Source organism: Phyllopteryx taeniolatus, chromosome 16, assembly GCF_024500385.1.
Source record: "Phyllopteryx taeniolatus isolate TA_2022b chromosome 16, UOR_Ptae_1.2, whole genome shotgun sequence".
In the NCBI taxonomy this organism is placed as follows: Eukaryota; Metazoa; Chordata; class Actinopteri; order Syngnathiformes; family Syngnathidae; genus Phyllopteryx; species Phyllopteryx taeniolatus.
The window spans coordinates 15,902,175-15,920,767 of NC_084517.1; the positions used below are offsets into that span (position 1 = coordinate 15,902,175).

Consider the following 18,593-nt stretch of genomic DNA (forward strand, 5'->3'; position numbering starts at 1 on the left):
TCCGCGTTGATGAGGTCGCTCTCAATATAAAGACCGGCCGAACCATTCCAAATAGCAACTCATTCAAGGGCACAGATGGGGTATGACACCATAATCTCTGGTTTACTAAAGTACCACCATCTCACTTGGCCATTCTTTCAAGTAACTGAGTTCTTGTGTGACATCTTCACGAGGATCAGAAACACCTATTGAACAAACTGTTACACCTTTTACAAAGGTACAGATGGGGGTCGAACCCATGATCTTCGGTTTACGAGACCGACACCTTACCACTTGGCCTCTGCACCTGTCAATTACAGTTCAAATTTGCCGAGGTCTCTCGTAACATAAAGACCAGCCTTGAACAAGTTCCAAATTGCTGCAAGTCATCTTCACAAGGATCAGAAACACCTATTGAACAAACTGTTACACCTTTTACAAAGGTACAGATGGGGGTCGAACCCATGATCTTCGGTTTACGAGACCGACGCCTTACCACTTGGCCACTGCACCTGTCAATTACAGTTCAAATTTGCAGAGGTCTCTCGTAACATAAAGACCAACCTTGAACAAGTTCCAAATTGCTGTAAGTCATTCAAGGGCACAAATGGGGTATGACACAATAATCTCTGCTTCACTAAAACGCCACTTTACCACTTGGCCACTCTTTCAAGCAATCAAGGTTCGCTGTGGTCTCGTGTGACATCATGAGGCTCAAAAATATCTGTTGAAATTCAAATTGTTACACCTTTTTCAAAAGGTACAGATGGGGGTTGAACCAATGATCTTCAGTTTACAAGACCGACACCTTACCACTTGGCCACTACACCTGGTTATTTGTGATGCGCGTAGCTAAGGTCTCTCGTAATATAACGACCGGCCATTTCCAAATAGCTGCAACTCATTCAAGGGCACAGATGGGGTATGACACCATAATCTCTGGTTTACTAAAATGCCACCTTCCAAGTTGGCCACTCTTTCAAGCAATCAAGGTTTGCTGAAGTCTCATGTCACATCTTCATGAGGATCAGAAATACCTGTTGAACTTCAAACTGTTACACCTTTGTCAAAGGTACAGATGGGGGTCGAACCCATGATCTTCGGTTTACGAGACCGACGCCTTACCACTTTTCCACTGCACCTGTCAATTACAGCTTAAATTTGCCGAGGTCTCTCGTAACATAAAGTCCAGCCTGGAACAAGTTCCAAAATGCAAGTCATTTAAGGGCACAAATGGGTTATGACACAATAATCTCTGCTTTACTAAAACGCCACCTTACCACTTGGCCACTCTTTCAAGCAATCGAGGTTCGCTGTGGTCTCGTGTGACATCTTCATGAGGCTCAAAAACATCTGTTTAACTTCAAATTGTTACACCTTTTTCTAAAGGTACAGATGGGGGTCGAACCCATGATCTTCGGTTTACGAGACCGACGCCTTACCACTTGGCCACTACACCTGCCAATTTATGTTGCGCGTTGATGAGGTCTCTCTCAATATAAAGACCGGCTGAACCATTCCAAATAGCAACTCATTCAAGGGCACAGATGGGGTATGACACCATAATCTCTGGTTTACTAAAATGCCACCTTAAAAGTTGGCCACTCTTTCAAACAATCGAGGTTTGCTGAGGTCTCATGTGCCATCTTCATGAGGATCAGAAATACCTATTCAACTTCAAACTGTTACACCTTTGTCAAAGGTACAGATGGGGGTCGAACCCATGATCTTCGGTTTACGAGACCGACGCCTTACCACTTGGCCACTGCACCTGTGAATTACTGCTCAAATTTGCCGAGGTCTCTCGTAACATAAAGACCAGCCTGGAACGTTCCAAAATGCTGCAACTCATTCAAGGGCACAAATGGGTTATGACACAATAATCTCTGCTTTACTAAAACGCCACCTTACCACTTGGCCACTCTTTCAAGCAATCGAGGTTCGCTGTGGTCTCGTGTGACATCTTCATGAGGCTCAAAAATATCTGTTCAACTTCAAATTGTTACACCTTTTTCTAAAGGTACAGATGGGAGTCGAACCCATGATCTTCGGTTTACGAGACCGACGCCTTACCACTTGGCCACTACACCTGCCAGTGTATGTTGCGCGTTGATGAGGTCTCTCTCAATATAAAGACCGGCTGAACCATTCCAAATAGCAACTCATTCAAGGGCACAGATGGGGTATGACACAATAATCTCTGGTTTACTAAAATGCCACCTTAAAAGTTGGCCACTCTTTCAAGCAATCGAGGTTTGCTGAGGTCTCATGTGACATCTTCATGAGGATCAGAAATACCTATTGAACTTCAAACTGTTACACCTTTGTCAAAGGTACAGATGGGGGTCAAAGCCATGATCCTCGGTTTACAAAATGAACGCCTTACCACTTGGCCACTGCAACGGCCAACTAGTTCAGCTTTGCCGAGGTCTCTCGTAACATAAACCTTGGCCTGGAACAAAAATAGTTGAGTACCAAATTGCTTTAACTCATTCAAGGGTACCACACCATTCTCTCTGATTTACTAAAGTACCACCATCTCACTTGGCCATTCTTTCAAGTAACTGAGTTCTTGTGTGACATCTTCACAAGGATCAGAAACACCTATTGAACAAACTGTTACACCTTTTACAAAGGTACAGATGGGGGTCGAACCCATGATCTTCGGTTTACGAGACCGACACCTTACCACTTGGCCACTGCACCTGTCAATTACAGTTCAAATTTTCCAAGGTCTCTCGTAAAATAAAGACCAGCATGGAACAAGTTCCAAATTGCTGCAAGTCATCTTCACGAGGATCAGAAACACCTATTGAACAAACTGTTACACCTTTTACAAAGGTACAGATGGGGGTCGAACCCATGATCTTCGGTTTACGAGACCGACGCCTTACCACTTGGCCACTGCACCTGTCAATTACAGTTCAAATTTGCAGAGGTCTCTCGTAACATAAAGACCAACCTTGAACAAGTTCCAAATTGCTGTAAGTCATTCAGGGGCACAAATGGGGTATGACACAATAATCTCTGCTTCACTAAAACGCCACTTTACCACTTGGCCACTCTTTCAAGCAATCAAGGTTCGCTGTGGTCTCGTGTGACATCATGAGGCTCAAAAATATCTGTTGAAATTCAAATTGTTACACCTTTTTCAAAAGGTACAGATGGGGGTTGAACCAATGATCTTCGGTTTACAAGACCGACACCTTACCACTTGGCCACTACACCTGGCTATTTGTGTTGCGCGTAGCTAAGGTCTCTCGTAATATAACGACCGGCCATTTCCAAATAGCTGCAACTCATTCAAGGGCACAGATGGGGTATGACACCATAATCTCTGGTTTACTAAAATGCCACCTTCCAAGTTGGCCACTCTTTCAAGCAATCAAGGTTTGCTGAAGTCTCATGTCACATCTTCATGAGGATCAGAAATACCTATTGAACTTCAAACTGTTACACCTTTTTCTAAAGGTACAGATGGGGGTCGAACCCATGATCTTCGGTTTACGAGACCGACGCCTTACCACTTGGCCACTGCACCTGTCAATTACTGCTCAAATTTGCCGAGGTCTCTCGTAACATAAAGACCAGCCTGGAACGTTCCAAAATGCTGCAACTCATTCAAGGGCACAAATGGGTTATGACACAATAATCTCTGCTTTACTAAAACGGCACCTTAACACTTGGACACTCTTTCAAGCAATCGAGGTTCGCTGTGGTCTCGTGTGACATCTTCATGAGGCTCAAAAACATCTGTTTAACTTCAAATTGTTACACCTTTTTCTAAAGGTACAGATGGGGGTCGAACCCATGATCTTCGGTTTACGAGACCGACACCTTACCACTTGGCCACTACACCTGCCAATTTATGTTGCGCGTTGATGAGGTCTCTCTCAATATAAAGACCGGCTGAACCATTCCAAATAGCAACTCATTCAAGGGCACAGATGGGGTATGACACAATAATCTCTGGTTTACTAAAATGCCACCTTAAAAGTTGGCCACTCTTTCAAGCAATCGAGGTTTGCTGAGGTCTCATGTGACATCTTCATGAGGATCAGAAATACCTATTCAACTTCAAACTGGTACACCTTTGTCAAAGGTACAGATGGGGGTCGAACCCATGATCTTCGGTTTACGAGACCGACGCCTTACCACTTGGCCACTGCAACGGCCAACTAGTTCAGCTTTGCCGAGGTCTCTCGTAACATAAACCTTGGCCTGGAACAAAAATAGTTGAGTACCAAATTGCTTTAACTCATTCAAGGGTACCACACCATTCTCTCTGATTTACTAAAGTACCACCATCTCACTTGGCCATTCTTTCAAGTAACTGAGTTCTTGTGTGACATCTTCACAAGGATCAGAAACACCTATTGAACAAACTGTTACACCTTTTACAAAGGTACAGATGGGGGTCGAACCCATGATCTTCGGTTTACGAGACCGACACCTTACCACTTGGCCACTGCACCTGTCAATTACAGTTCAAATTTTCCAAGGTCTCTCGTAAAATAAAGACCAGCATGGAACAAGTTCCAAATTGCTGCAAGTCATCTTCACGAGGATCAGAAACACCTATTGAACAAACTGTTACACCTTTTACAAAGGTACAGATGGGCGTCAAACCCATGATCTTCGGTTTACGAGACCGACGCCTTACCACTTGGCCACTGCACCTGTCAATTACAGTTCAAATTTGCCGAGGTCTCTCGTAACATAAAGACCAGCCTTGAACAAGTTCCAAATTGCTGTAAGTCATTCAAGGGCACAAATGGGGTATGACACAATAATCTCTGCTTCACTAAAACGCCACTTTACCACTTGGCCACTCTTTCAAGCAATCAAGGTTCGCTGTGGTCTCGTGTGACATCATGAGGCTCAAAAATATCTGTTGAAATTCAAATTGTTACACCTTTTTCTAAAGGTACAGATGGGGGTTGAACCCATGATCTTCGGTTTACGAGACCGACGCCTTACCACTTGGCCACTACACCTGGATATTTGTGTTGCGCGTAGCTAAGGTCTCTCGTAATATAACGACCGGCCGAACCATTTCCAAATAGCTGCAACTCATTCAAGGGCACAGATGGGGTATGAGACAATAATCTCTGCTTTACTAAAACGCCACCTTACCACTTGGCCACTCTTTCAAGCAATCGAGGTTCGCTGTGGTCTCGTGTGACATCTTCATGAGGCTCAAAAATATCTGTTCAACTTCAAATTGTTACACCTTTTTCTAAAGGTACAGATGGGGGTCAAACCCATGACCTTCAGTTTACAAGACCGACGCCTTACCACTCGGCCACTACACTTGGCAATTTATGTTCCGCGTTGATGAGGTCGCTCTCAATATAAAGACCGGCCGAACCATTCCGAATAGCAACTCATTCAAGGGCACAGATGGGGTATGACACCATAATCTCTGGTTTACTAAAATGCCACCTTAAAAGTTGGCCACTCTTTCAAGCAATCGAGGTTTGCTGAGGTCTCATGTGACATCTTCATGAGGATCAGAAATACCTGTTGAACTTCAAACTGTTACACCTTCGTCAAAGGTACAGATGGGGGTCAAAGCCATGATCTTCGGTTTACAAAATCAACACCTTACCACTTGGCCACTGCAACGGCCAACTAGTTGAGCTTTGCCGAGGTCTCTCGTAACATAAACCTTGGCCTGGAACAAAAATAGTTGAGTACCAAATTGCTGTAACTCATTCAAGGGCAGAAACACTTATTGAACAAACGTTTACACCTTTTACAAAGGTACAGATGGGGATCGTGTGTCATTATTACCTGTAAAGATAGTTAACACATGGTGACGATCAAAACATTTGTTGTATTCCAACTATTTCAAAGGCACAGATGGGAGTTAAGCCCATGAGCTTCAGTTTACAAGCTTTACAAGCCAACAGTTGTTGAATTAAAAAACATGGATGGTATGTTCATTGAGGACTGTCCTCGTGCATGTGTTTGTGCCCTGGCTGGTGATCAGTTCTAGGGTGTACCCCGCCTCTCACCCCGTGTCAGTTTGGATTGGCTCCAGCACACCTGCAATACTAGTGCAGCTAAGTAGCACAGAGAAGCTGGATGTAAACTGAAAAAAATTACTCCAAAAAATACATTCAATTAATAAGAATGAAATTTGAAAATAATTAACGTTCAATTAGAAAGTTTTTTTCCAGCTTCCACATTGTAATCTCTTATCAATTTCTTCCGATTGGACTACTTGGTGTGCTTTGCTCTCCGATTAAGATGTGAGCAGTCACAGTGTACTTCAGTGCGTGTGTGTGTGTGTGTGTGTGGTGGTGGGGGGGGAGGGTCGCCATTAGCTTGTGCGGTGTGTGTGTCTTGTGTTGAGAGGCGGCCCTCACTGTGCACATTGACAGGCTATAGTTGTGTGCTCTTGTTGCGTATTTCACACACAATTATACCTCTGACATCCCGGCGTGCCGCCGCCGTTATCAGGCTGGACCAGACTCACTCAAACAATGTACATTTTTAACATGCCGCTTGCTTTTTTTTCCCCGAAAATCTATTACACCGATTAAAATTCCGGCTAACCTGTTCTCTCTCTCTCTCTCTCTCTCTCTCTCTCTTGTTCTCTCTGGCTGTGCTGCAGAACCAGGCGGAGGCTCACTACAAGGGCCACAAGCACGCGCGCAAGCTCAAAGCCATCGAGGCTCAGAAGAACAGACAGCGGCGGGCCGGCCAGGCCTCGTCCGGCGGGAGGGTGCGTGACAGAGAGCGGGACAAGACTAAGACGTCGGAGGTGGTGGCGCCACCGTCTGTCGTGGACTCCAGCTCAGAGGAAGCAACAAGTACGTGAGATGTGTCTGGAAAACATGTATATAATTGCCTATATTAATAGTTTAACCCATAAATATACCACAAACTATAATCCCAAAACTCATTTTACAACATTACCCGTAAAAATAGATGGCTTACAGATGATTTGATTTCGAGAGAAAAATGCACTGTGGTGAACACTCAGCGTAACTTCCTCTAATATATTTATTTACCCGAGTGTCGAAACTCTCTGTTTCGATAGCTCAAGGAGCCTGTCTAGGCAGCCGACTAGTCGGGCTTAAATGAATTGCACCCTCTTCTGCTCGGTTCCAGATATAACTGGTTCTCTTTGATCAAGCAGGAACATCAGAGAGGAAATGATGTGAAGGTAAAACAGAAGGCATGAGTCTCCTTGAGGAAGGACAAGGTGGAAAAGATAACATCTCAAGTTAATATTTGGGGCGCACTGGGAAAAACAAATGAAGGCTGAATTGAAAGCGATGATGGAGAAGCAAAGCGCCAGAGAGGAAGTCGATAAGATAGTTGTTATGCTCTTATGACGACGATAATTGCATGATTGGCCCAACGTGAAATTGAAATGCAGCAGTGCGAGCCGCTGCCAGCCAGCCAGCGCCATCCTGCCAGACTGTAATGAACACCAGGAGCCAATAACACACCTGCTCCTCTAAACAACTCCACGGACGTCGGGCGCTTCATCATCCAAGTGACGTTACCTGCTAATTGACGACAGACCGAGCTTCTTCGCATTTGGATCCCATCCGCATCACTTCAGTTCTCTTTGCTATTAAATCCCTGTTGGCAGGCAAGCACCTTCTCCGATGATGCTGCTTTTCAGGTTGTCCGTCAGAGGTACCTCAAAGGAAATTAGCTGCTCATTTCCAAAAACTAGGTGTCGGTGGGATTCCGTATCTGACCAAAATAGTTTTGAGAAAATACACATTTGTATTGTGAAAATCAAATTAAAAATAAAATACATTTTAAAAATCAAAAAGAAATGTTATTTCATGTTTAAAAAAAAACATTACAAAAACAGAGAAAAAAAATACCTGAATAATTTTTTTTCCCCAGATTTTCAAATTTCAACCAGATGTCATCAATATTACACGTCTGGAAAAACAAAAACAACCAAAAAACATTGTTTTTATAGAATATAATTACATGATGTTTTTAATTTAATTTGAAAACTTAAAAATTCAAATCAAATTTAGAAATTAAAACAGATTACAAACATATTTATTTTTTAAAAATAAAAATAAATACACTTACATTTAGAATTAATCCAAATTAAGAAAAAAATATATTAACGTTTCCACCAAAATGCCATCCCATCACGTTATGTGTTGATGCCTATACATTTAGGACAGGGTTGTGGAGTTTTAACACCCGACACTCTTTTACAGGTAGCACCAACCACTCAGGTACTGTACATACCAGAGAATAGACTTTTTACATGTATTCTTTATTATTAAAAGGAAAGATTTTTCTGAGCAAGCAGATGTAGCAACATTGACAAATAGATCGATTCTTCCTAACAGTCGTGTGAGTCACTTGTTGCCTGGCATTATTCACCGTACCAGTGAGCCCAACAAGAACAGAGAGATCACATGCCAGTCAACCTTTTTATGTTTTGTCTTTGGCAACGGGGATGTAATACTAAACTAAAAGAAACGTATAATTCTCTGTCTCGACTTGGACTCAACCCATGCAAGTTTCAGTCTCAACTCAGACCCGATATTGCAAGTCAGAGGTCAAATTAAGCAGTCATCAAAGTCTAAAATGTATTGATGGAGACAGACATGCACTCATGTGATTCAAGTCTTCATGTCACCATTTAAGGGACAATATCAAAGATGACAAAGTGTTGGCAGTCGAGTGAGCGACGGCGGGGGTGGGTGGGACGGAGGCGTTGCACCCGGAGACGGCGAGCCTGCGTTGATGACAAGCATCAATCACAGTCATCTCTGATTGACTCGTGGCAGGAAGTCTACACTCATGATGATTAGCTGTAACGCCGTGAGCTCGTCCACTCCTCGGATCGCTACCTCTGGTGTACATAATGATGCCCAACATCGACCGGATCAATCCACTACATTTTCACTATCAAACAGTGTGCCATTTAATTGAACTGTTCAAGCGTGGATTCATTTTTGTGTTGCTTTAGAGAAAAAAAGGGAAGATCGCCGGTGCAACATTGATCCAAAGATCCATAAATGAGCGGCGAGTGTTTGCCCTCCTCCGAGGGCCCGCCGGCGCTTGCCAATCGTCTGCTCTCCGCGCTGACAGTTCGCCAAACTGGCCAGCGTGTCTGCGACCCATTGCCAAGCCCTGGGACACGCTGGCACTCAAAATATTTTTATTTAGCAGCACCAAAACTTCCCACAGATTTTTCCCTTGCAGCTGAGGATCTCTGTCACCATCGATGGGTACGAAGCTTTATCGATCAGTCAGGAGACTGTTTTGGATTAGTGATTCCCAGTCGGGATACCGTGGCACACTAGTGTGCCATGACAGATCATCAGGGGTGTCGCAGGAAATTATCCAAATTGATTTAATTTGTTTGAAAATTATTAAACTACAAATATATACAGATATTTGTTCATCTGTCTATGGCAGCGATATACTGAATAGTGACAGTCAGAACAATGCACTTCCACTCGATGGCATAAAGTACAATAAACCCGTGTAGCCACCTGTTGCCATTCATACAGCAGAATAAATCATGGGTTCCGGCTAGTATATCAGCTTTGTGTTCAATTGAAAAGCCCCAGATTTCCCACAGAGTTAGTACATTTATGAATAAATTGAGACAGTATTTCTTCTGTGAATTTTTTTTTTTTGTAAAATGGGTGCCTTGGCTCAATAAATGTTGGGAAACACTGTTTTTGGGGGTCTTGGAATTGTCGTGTCTCTGACTCAGACACAGTGGATTTGGGATTTAATCTCAAAACCAGTGAAGAACAAAACTACAGTTCCATCAGTGCTTTGACGAGAAAATGCACAATTGCAATTACCTTTAATTTTTCATTAATTTCTACCTATGTTATTACACGAGCCATAACTTAGTTTTAGTGTTGACTCAGTCTCAACCCAACAATGTCTTGTTTTTTACTCTCTTATCAACTCATCCTAGTCTTGACCTCGATTAATAACTTGTCTTGAATTGGTCTTGACTTGGTTTTAAGCATTCCAAGTAGTGGTCATGAATCGATCTCAACCCGTCAAAATCTTGCTTGACTCGGTCACAGTCCGTCAAAGTCTTGGTCTTGACTCAGTCTCAATCCATCATTGTCTTGGATTTGGCTCAGTCCGAACCCATTGAAATCTCGGTCTTGAATTGGTCTTGGATAATGTGTACCAAGCAGTTCGATTCCCAATTTTCTGAGCTGACATTGTGAAAAGTTGTGATGGCAGAGTAACAGATCCAAAGTCCATCACTTTTTGGCACTCCTCAGTAAGAATACCAAGAATTATCCTTGTTCATTAGTCTTTAGTCAATCAATGTAGTCAAATGCCTGTCTCTATTCCAGATTTATTATGAGATTTCTCATTAGCTCTTTTCTAGGACTTGGGGAAGGTTTGCGGCCTGGTTTCAGTTTGATTGTCTGGGGATTTGTACAACTTAGAAGTACCTATTTTTCATCCAACACCTGAAACTTAGCAAATTTCTCTGCGGAATTAATTCCCTTCAGCACTTGGAGTCCCACTTGCTTAATCCATGGATCGCTATCACTCCCGCTTAGGAGGCTTCTCCAGTTGCGATCCCACAGAGAAGCTTGAATCCTTCCGGTGGGGGGGGGGGGCATTCTCATTACGCTATAATCTCACTCGTCTATAGGTTCATTTTCTGTGGCAGGAACACCGCTTATCTCCAATGTTGAATTTACTCAGGGTTAGAGAAGGGAAAATCAATGGTGGGAAAGGAGGAAGAGCGGCAAATGAAATGGAGGTATTCAGTGACAGTTGGACTCAGTCGTCCAGGGTAAAGTGTGCCAATTCCCCAGGGGATGAAGACGTGCTGTGTAATGGAACTCGGATGACTATCAGCCAGGTTTGCAGTCGATATGTTTGTTTATATCGAGTCAGACTGGACCACTAGAATACAGACATGAGGGCCCTTGAACATTTGGCCCCCAAAGCCAGTATAACTCAGTAACTTGAACTTTGGCAGTCATGTCAATCATAGAGTAAGTAGAGCCACAAAAAAAGTCTTAATAACCCATGCCCACAAAGATACAGGAGGTTGTCCATTTTAGTTTGAAGCAGCCATTTTAGAGCCCTGCTGCTCATTTTCAGGGGTCCTTCAAAAACAAGTAGTAATAGTAGTAGTAGTAGTTGTAAAAAAAAAATCCAATTATTACTACATTTTGATGTTGAAGTCGGGCCTCAACTTGCCAAAAAACAGGAAACTCGAATAAGTTGAGTTAAAAAGAATTCTGCCTCCATAGCCAGTTTCACTTGGCAAAATAAAATTTTGTAGCTGCATCTCTCGCGAGTCAACCCAGTGAGTTTTTCACAAGAACCCATGCCTGAATAGACAGGAGGTCTGCTATTTTTGTTTGAAGCGGTCATTTTAGGTGAATCTTGTCCTTTTCCAGGGGTCCTTCAAAGATGACTTGCCCGAGAGATTTTGTCCAGGTGGTACTAAATATTAGCCACATATATTGTACTTAATAGATGAGCAATGCTAAATTACAAGAAATTAGATGTTTCATCATTGTGTGTGGAAGTCTTGGTCTTGACTTTGTCTCACCTCGTCGAAGTCTCAGTCTCGACTCGGTCTCAGACCATCCAAGTCGAGGTCTTGATTCGGTCTCAACACACCAAAATATCGGTCTCAACCCATCCAAGTCTTGGTCTTGAATTAGTCTCAACCTGTCTTAATCTCAGCTGCGTCTCAATTCATCAAAGTCTTGTTCTTGACTCAGTCATCCAAGTCCTGGTATCGACTTGGTGTCAACCCATCCAAATCTTGGTCTTGATTTGGTCTTACCCATCCATATCTTGGTCTTGACTCTGTCTCAACCCGTCAACGTCTCAGTATCGACTTGATGTCAACCCATTACAAGTCTCAGTCTTGACTCTGTCTTAACCCATACAAGTCTTGGTCTTCACTTGTTCTCAACCTCGAATTGTTGCTCTCCACTCGGTCTCAACCCATCAAAGTATGTTTCTTGACTCGGTCTACTCGGTCTCGACTCAGTCTTAACCCATTCAAGTCTTGTTCTTCTCAAAGTCTTGTGTGTTGTCAATGTAAATGGTCCACTTCTGTGTATGTTCCTGCAGGACTTCAGTCAGACCTGGAAGCGTCCGCCCTGGACGTCAAGATGGCGGAAAGTCCCAGGAGCTCAGTCATGCTGACGCCGGTGTCTGACGTGTCGGCCAGTGAGCTGGCGGCGCTCTCCCCGCCGCAGATCTCGCTGTCCTCGCGGCTGTCCGAGACGGCTTCTGACTCCGGGAACCCGGAGGCATCGGATGCCGCCGAAGTCTCTCTGGAGGTCGGAGACTTGGGCGGCCGGGCGGACACGTCCGATGCCGGCGTGGAGGCGCAGGCGGACGAGGACGGCAAAAAGAGCAAAGCACACCTCCATTGTCCTGTCTGCAAAGTGACGATGAACTCCACATCCCAGCTAGAAGCCCACAACAGCGGTACAGATGTGAAATAATGATAATGATATTTTCTTTCCAATTAATGTCGCTCAAGCCCTCTGGTTGTGTCTGTCTGGTTGTGCCCATCTGCTTGTGTCCGTCTCCTTTGGTCCGTGTGGTCCGGTTGTGATTGTGTGGTGTGCTTGTGTCCCTCTGGTTGTATCTTTCTGGTTGTTATCCATCATGTTGTTGGTGCCTGTCAGGTACGAAGCACAAGCTGATGCTGGAGGGTCAGAGCGTGCTGCCCCGCCGCCGTGGCAAGATGGCGGCGGCTCGTGCCAACTGTAAGAGCAAGAGGCTGGCTAGCAAAGGCAGCCTGGGCGTGTCCAGCAAGAGCTTTCAGTGCGAATTGTGCGAGATCTTTGTCAACTCAGAGATGCAACTCAGCCAGGTGAGCAGTGCCACTGCTAGACTTAATGGCGCCCTGTGCAATTTAATCTTTAAAACGTTTTGTTTTTAAACTTTTATTTTGGTAAAAACTATTATTTAACCTTTATGTGCAATACATTTTAATTAAATCATTATCTAAGACCAGTTGTTTTATTTTCCTATATGTAAGCGCAATGTTAATGTTCAAACTGTGCATAATGTTAGTGAGGCTTACTATAATATTAAACATACTTTATACTAGGAATAAAACATGATAGAGGTACATGGAGTGTATTTTTAGGGCATACTTGGTGTGAAGTAAAGTAAGAACCAGTTGTAGAGAAAATAAAAAAGGACTCCAGCAGATGTGTCAGCTGCTGTACAAACAGTGGCCTATAATTAGCTCACCTTTGCACTCTTCAGCATCATCAGGATGACGATTAGGATGCCGCAGGCGGAATAATGAAAACAAAACTGTGTGCTAATAGTTTGCAAAGCAATCATTAATAATCATTTAAAAACCTACCTTGAAACCCTAACCCTGTCTTTAAACCCTAATAGTGGTTTGAAACCCTACTTGGAAATCATAACTTCATCTTGAAATTCTAACTCTTGTTTGAAATGCTAACCCAAGGCTTCAACCTGTAACTCAAAACCCTAAACCTAATTTTAAACCCTAACCAAGGCTTTAAACCCTAATTTGAATCATGCCTGGAAATATTAAACCCTCACATGAAATCTGCTTTAAACCCTAACCCTGTCTCGAAACCAAAATTTACTCCTAACCTTCTTGGAACCCTAACTTGAAATCCCTAATCTTAAACAGATTTAAACCCTAATTTGAGAGACCCTAACCCCAAGATTGAAACCCTAACCCTTGTTTAAAACCCTAACGTCAAACCACGGGCCTGGTTCGAAACCCTAATCCTGGTTTATTAGCCCATGTGGCCCATTCCTAATGGACATGTTTAATAAACAGGCGGTGTTAAATTTGATCAAAGTAGTCTTCGAAAGTCTGGTATTTGGTTTCCTGAAACCTTAGTGTATTTTTTCATCATGTCATAGCGTATATTGAATATTGTCATGTTTTGTGTATTTTCAATATGCAGATTGTCTCCTTCAGCTCCACAGATATGATGATGTTCTGAAGATGTTTTCTTACAATAGAGAATTGCTGAGTCACTGTGTGGTTATATTGCGATCACATTCTTACATTTCCACCGTGATCCCACGAAAGCGTTCCTCCCAGGAGAGGACGGCAAGAAAGTTAATCGGGTAGAAAGCGGCAGGATTTGTATACGCTTCAGTCACCGCTCTGCATTGTTTGTACGGAAGATGAAGATGACGATGGTAGTCGAGCAGATGCTGATGATGCTCATGGGTTGTTGTTGTTGTTTTTGTTGTTGTTGTTATTGTTTTCAGCACATGAACAGCAGACGGCACAAGGATCGAGTGGCTGGAAAACCTCCCAAGCCCAAATTTACCCCACACAGCAAGAGCCAGCAGACCAGCTTAGCAGTGAGTGTGTGTGTGTGTGTGTGTGTGTGCGTGTGTGCGTGCGTGTGTGTGTGTGTGTGTGTGCATGCATGTGTGTGATTAACTAATACTTTTTTAATGAACTTATTTAAGGAAGGGAGGGAGGAAATATGGAAGAAAGGAAGGATCGAATTGTTGGAAAGGAAGGATGGATGGAACCAAGGATGTATTCAAGGATGGAAGGAAGGAAGCAAATAAGGATGTATGAAAAGGAGCAGGGATGAAGGGGAGGGGAGGCAAGATGGTTCGAAAAGAAGGACAGAAGGAAAAAAAGGAAGGAAGGGTGTTAGAAGGAAGGATGAATGATGGAGGGAAAGAAGAAGGAAATTATGTATGAAAGGATGGAACAGGCGAAGGATGTAGGAAAGGATGAAATAAGGAAGGAAACAAGGATGTCTGAAAGGAAAAGGCTGGAAGGCAAGAGAGAAGAGAAGAAGGAAGGAATGAAGGAAAGAGGAAGGAAGGAATGAAGGAAAAGAGGATGTACAATATGAAAGGAAAGGAAAGAAAGAAGGATATAAGGGTGGTATGGTAGGATGGGAGCGAGGATGGAGGGAAGGGAGGAAACAAGGGTAGTCTGAAATGAAGGAGGGGAGGAAGGAGAGAGGGAAGGTATGAAGGAAGGATGTGTTCAATGTCTTTAATCAATGTAATTGTTCGAAGTAAGTGTAACTGTATTGAAACGAAAACCAATGGTAAAGTACGTAGTTGTTGTCCAATGCAGGCTGTGGTTGTGTTTCAAGTATTGCGAGGTGTGTCTGTCTCTACTGACCAGCAGCGTGCCCCCACAGAGCATGCGATGGAGCGGCTGTGCAGGCGCGGCTGTGTCGGCCATGAAGAAAGCTTTGGGCCAGTACAGGCTCACCTCAATCTCCTCGCAGGTCAGTGAGCCGGCCCGGTTGAGGGCGGGAGGGGCTCTCGCGGGACCGACCGCATGAGCGTGTTTCGGATAAGAACATAAAAGTTTACTTGGCTTGGTGATGCGTGGAGACGTTATTACGCTCTGCACTTGACAAATTCAATACAGTTTTTGCATAGGAAATGCCAGGAGCTATAAAATAATCTGGCATGAAACGTTTGTTAACTGTACAGAAAATAGGCACATTTGTTTTGAAATTTCACATTTCAAGAAGAATGTGGCATTCATCAAAGTTCCCTTCGTGCACGACGGCTGTATTTGTTTTGAATAATCTACAAAAATATAAAAATCGATAATGGAGATGTGAGCGAAGAACGTAGTTATGAAACATTTCAACGTTTGGATATTTACCTATACCAAACGCAAAGGTGAGAGGTGTTGTTTTGATTGCTTGCTATTAGTTGGCAAGCTTCAAAATACAGTTGTCATAGAAACAAAAAAACAAAACAACTGTTTTTATCCATTAGGAGTTAAAAACAATGTCATGGAAACAAGCCATACAGGATGTCACCACGCATCCGTTAAATGACACCATTGTGCCTTCAACAATGATGACATTGATTTGAAGAGTCCATTCATGTTTTTACTGAATGAGGATAACATACATACAGTATGTGGATGTATGTTTCAGCATTAACTTGTTTCTCTCTGCTAATGAGTGTCAATGCATTGAGCGCTCAGATGATGTGTGTGTGTGTATGTGTGTCATGAAGCAATGCATCAATGCTCATCCTTGTCTGGTCAGCACCAAGGGATATAGGGACACCAAAAAGAACACAAAGGGAAAAAAATCATAATTACGCTACCAGAAAACCAGTAGAAAATGTCAATGTAACCTTACAAAAATAGTACCTCATTTTTCAAGAAAAGATGAAACATTTTTGTTAAGATTAGAGATGGCAAAAATATATTCTTCTTTTATTTCCAAAATGTTTTTTCCTTAAAAAAATTATTTTCCTGAAAATATACAACTTTTTTTCTTAAATATCAAACAAAGAGAATTACATGTTGTGTATTTAAAACAACAGCACAACTTTACCTCCTGCTTTTTCCGGATTAATGGTATTTCTATGTATTTCAATGGGGAAAGATGATTTGTGAAACGAGTGCTTTGAGTTCAGAGCGTTGTCACAGAACGAATTAAACTAAATCTCAAGTCACCACTGTAGAATTTTTATTTTTTCGTAATATTTCGACTAATCTGGTAGTGCAATTATTCTTTTGAGTGTGTCCCTAGTGCTGGTTGGCAGGTGAGTCGTTGAGTCGGGGCCGCATGTTTACGGAGTAAAACATGTCCTCTGTGTGTTGCTCTTGTGTCTTCTCCAGACCAAACTGGCCTTGCAGAAGCAGCTGACCAAGAGCTTCACTGCGGGCTTCCTGCCCGGCCCCCTCACGCCGCCCACCCTGTGCACGGTGGCCGCCAACCCGCTGGCACTGCGCCACCCGTTGGCCGCCGCCTCCGCCGCCTTCATGCAGACACCCTTCCTGGGGCCTGCGTTTTTCCGGCCCGCGCCGGGGCCTCTGCGGGCCGCGCACGCGCCCATCATCTTCTCCCCATACTAATTCCCCGCTAGGTGTCCCCCCTCTCTGTGTGACCAAACTATGCAGTCAGCCTGACTTAAGGAAAGAGTGGCAGGACCCCCACAACACGCCTTCTTACCGTTCCAGTAGTCACCAGTGAGGAAGCGGGGGCCGCATTGATAGCCATTACATGGGTGAGGGGTGCTCGGGGGACATTACGGCTGTTACCGTGTCGTTTCGTAGACCAGTCTAGCTGTACGTTTAAGGTAATCTCCCTTTACTTCAGCGCTTTCCAAAGTGTGAGCCAGAGAACCTCAGGAGCTTGGCAAAAAAAAATAAGACAATGTAGAGTCAGCTATGACTATATGGACAAAAGTATTTCTGAGGCAAGGATTTCTAAGTAGCAGGTGTGGCAGCTTGAGAAAAATGAGGGGAAAAACAGCAACCTTTTTAAAAATACGCTACGCTAACCAGTTAGCAGTTAGTTACTTCAGCAGCTTGACAAAAACAAAGAACGATGTTGACAAAAGTATTAGACAGACGGGGGACTACAGCAGATTGAGAAAAACAGCAACTTTTTTAAAATGTTAACTTCAGCTTGAACTACTTAGACAAAAGTATCTGTGAGGCAGAGGACTTCACAGAAAGGGAGAAAAAAAACGTTTTATTTCTGCTAAGCTAACTTCAGCTACAACGCCATACGCACTGTGAGTCACAAGAATTCAAAGTAGGTGGTGACGCAGCTTGAAATAAAAGGATTCTGCTTTTTAAAATGTTATAAGCTAACTTTAGCCGCTTTGACGCTATTGACAGTAGGTATTTGCGAGGCAGAGGAACCCAATGGAAGAGGAACAGCAGCATAATAAAAATAATGAAAAAACAAGCTTTGCTTTAAATGAGCTAAGATAACTTCAGCTACAGAAGTTTTTGTGAGGCAAGGGACTTCAGCATTTTGAGAAAAATCAAGAAGAAGCATTGATTTATTTTCAAATGTGCTAAGCTAACTTCAGCGACAACTACTTGGACAAAAGTGTCAGTAAGGGAGAACACTTCAAAAGCAAGATGTCAGGACAGGTTGAGGAAAAATAAAAGAAAACAGATTTTTCTTTTTAAATAGACTAACTTCTGCTTGAACTACATGGGTGAAAGGAAATCAGGTAAAGGACTTCAGCATCTTAAGGAAAAAGCATTTATTTATTTCAGATTTGCTAAGCTAACCAGCTATATGGAGTTAAAGGGGCATGGGATGGCAGCTTGAGAAAAATAGACATTTTTAATGATAGAATGGGTTTTTTTTAATGTGCAAAGGTAACTTTAGCTACAACTATATGGACAAAAATATATGTGAGGCAGAAAGAGTAGCTTGGATAAAAATAAAGAAAATGCTTTGTTTTTCAAAATGTGCTAAGCTAACTGCAGCTTAGCTAACTTTAGCTAAGCTAACTTCAGCCACAAAGGCTGACAAAGGCATTGGTGACAAAAAAAAGTGTGCCAATAGGTGAGTGTGCGAATGGCGAATAAAAAACGTGGGGAACGTTGTAAACACAAAAGGACATATTTGTGAGACAGGATTTCAAAGGAGAAGGCATGGCAGCTTGAGAACATTTCCCTAACAAAGGACGTTTTTTTTATTTTTTATCATTTTTACATGCTAAGCTAATTCATCGGCAAAACGGCTCGTTTTTTAGCTCCTGTGTTTTGTTGCTGTTTTTTTTTCTTGGAGGAGGCTCACTGTCCCACACTTTGAAAAGTCCTGCTTCACGTGATGCCCTTTTTTTAAAATGTCTTACCGAGACATTCATAGGTCCACAAG

The 18,593-nt window shown here is 43.0% G+C and overlaps 1 protein-coding gene and 16 non-coding genes across 18 annotated transcripts in view; 1 reads left to right on the forward strand and 16 right to left on the reverse strand.

Annotated features, from left to right (window-relative positions):
- znf385c (zinc finger protein 385C) overlaps window positions 1-17,731 on the forward strand; it is a 118,558-nt gene extending 100,827 nt beyond the window's left edge. For both annotated transcript variants that reach the window (XM_061749817.1, XM_061749819.1), the window contains 6 exons: window positions 6,602-6,800; window positions 12,073-12,435; window positions 12,639-12,826; window positions 14,227-14,322; window positions 15,132-15,221; window positions 16,586-17,731. In XM_061749817.1, the coding sequence (XP_061605801.1) occupies window positions 6,602-6,800; window positions 12,073-12,435; window positions 12,639-12,826; window positions 14,227-14,322; window positions 15,132-15,221; window positions 16,586-16,822 (1,173 nt within the window). In that variant the 3' untranslated portion in view covers window positions 16,823-17,731. The remainder of the gene's footprint in view (window positions 1-6,601; window positions 6,801-12,072; window positions 12,436-12,638; window positions 12,827-14,226; window positions 14,323-15,131; window positions 15,222-16,585) is intronic.
- On the reverse strand, window positions 216-287 carry trnat-cgu (transfer RNA threonine (anticodon CGU)). The gene has a single exon. It is a non-coding gene; the product is annotated as a tRNA-Thr (tRNA).
- trnat-cgu (transfer RNA threonine (anticodon CGU)) lies at window positions 421-492 on the reverse strand. The gene has a single exon. It is a non-coding gene; the product is annotated as a tRNA-Thr (tRNA).
- trnat-cgu (transfer RNA threonine (anticodon CGU)) lies at window positions 1,050-1,121 on the reverse strand. Its single transcript has one exon. It is a non-coding gene; the product is annotated as a tRNA-Thr (tRNA).
- Window positions 1,367-1,438, reverse strand: trnat-cgu (transfer RNA threonine (anticodon CGU)). The gene has a single exon. It is a non-coding gene; the product is annotated as a tRNA-Thr (tRNA).
- trnat-cgu (transfer RNA threonine (anticodon CGU)) lies at window positions 1,680-1,751 on the reverse strand. The gene has a single exon. It is a non-coding gene; the product is annotated as a tRNA-Thr (tRNA).
- Window positions 1,998-2,069, reverse strand: trnat-cgu (transfer RNA threonine (anticodon CGU)). The gene has a single exon. It is a non-coding gene; the product is annotated as a tRNA-Thr (tRNA).
- On the reverse strand, window positions 2,614-2,685 carry trnat-cgu (transfer RNA threonine (anticodon CGU)). The gene has a single exon. It is a non-coding gene; the product is annotated as a tRNA-Thr (tRNA).
- trnat-cgu (transfer RNA threonine (anticodon CGU)) lies at window positions 2,819-2,890 on the reverse strand. The gene has a single exon. It is a non-coding gene; the product is annotated as a tRNA-Thr (tRNA).
- trnat-ugu (transfer RNA threonine (anticodon UGU)) lies at window positions 3,136-3,207 on the reverse strand. The gene has a single exon. It is a non-coding gene; the product is annotated as a tRNA-Thr (tRNA).
- trnat-cgu (transfer RNA threonine (anticodon CGU)) lies at window positions 3,449-3,520 on the reverse strand. The gene has a single exon. It is a non-coding gene; the product is annotated as a tRNA-Thr (tRNA).
- trnat-cgu (transfer RNA threonine (anticodon CGU)) lies at window positions 3,767-3,838 on the reverse strand. The gene has a single exon. It is a non-coding gene; the product is annotated as a tRNA-Thr (tRNA).
- Window positions 4,080-4,151, reverse strand: trnat-cgu (transfer RNA threonine (anticodon CGU)). Its single transcript has one exon. It is a non-coding gene; the product is annotated as a tRNA-Thr (tRNA).
- On the reverse strand, window positions 4,383-4,454 carry trnat-cgu (transfer RNA threonine (anticodon CGU)). Its single transcript has one exon. It is a non-coding gene; the product is annotated as a tRNA-Thr (tRNA).
- trnat-cgu (transfer RNA threonine (anticodon CGU)) lies at window positions 4,588-4,659 on the reverse strand. Its single transcript has one exon. It is a non-coding gene; the product is annotated as a tRNA-Thr (tRNA).
- trnat-cgu (transfer RNA threonine (anticodon CGU)) lies at window positions 4,905-4,976 on the reverse strand. The gene has a single exon. It is a non-coding gene; the product is annotated as a tRNA-Thr (tRNA).
- trnat-ugu (transfer RNA threonine (anticodon UGU)) lies at window positions 5,223-5,294 on the reverse strand. Its single transcript has one exon. It is a non-coding gene; the product is annotated as a tRNA-Thr (tRNA).
- Window positions 17,732-18,593: the final 862 nt, after the last annotated feature.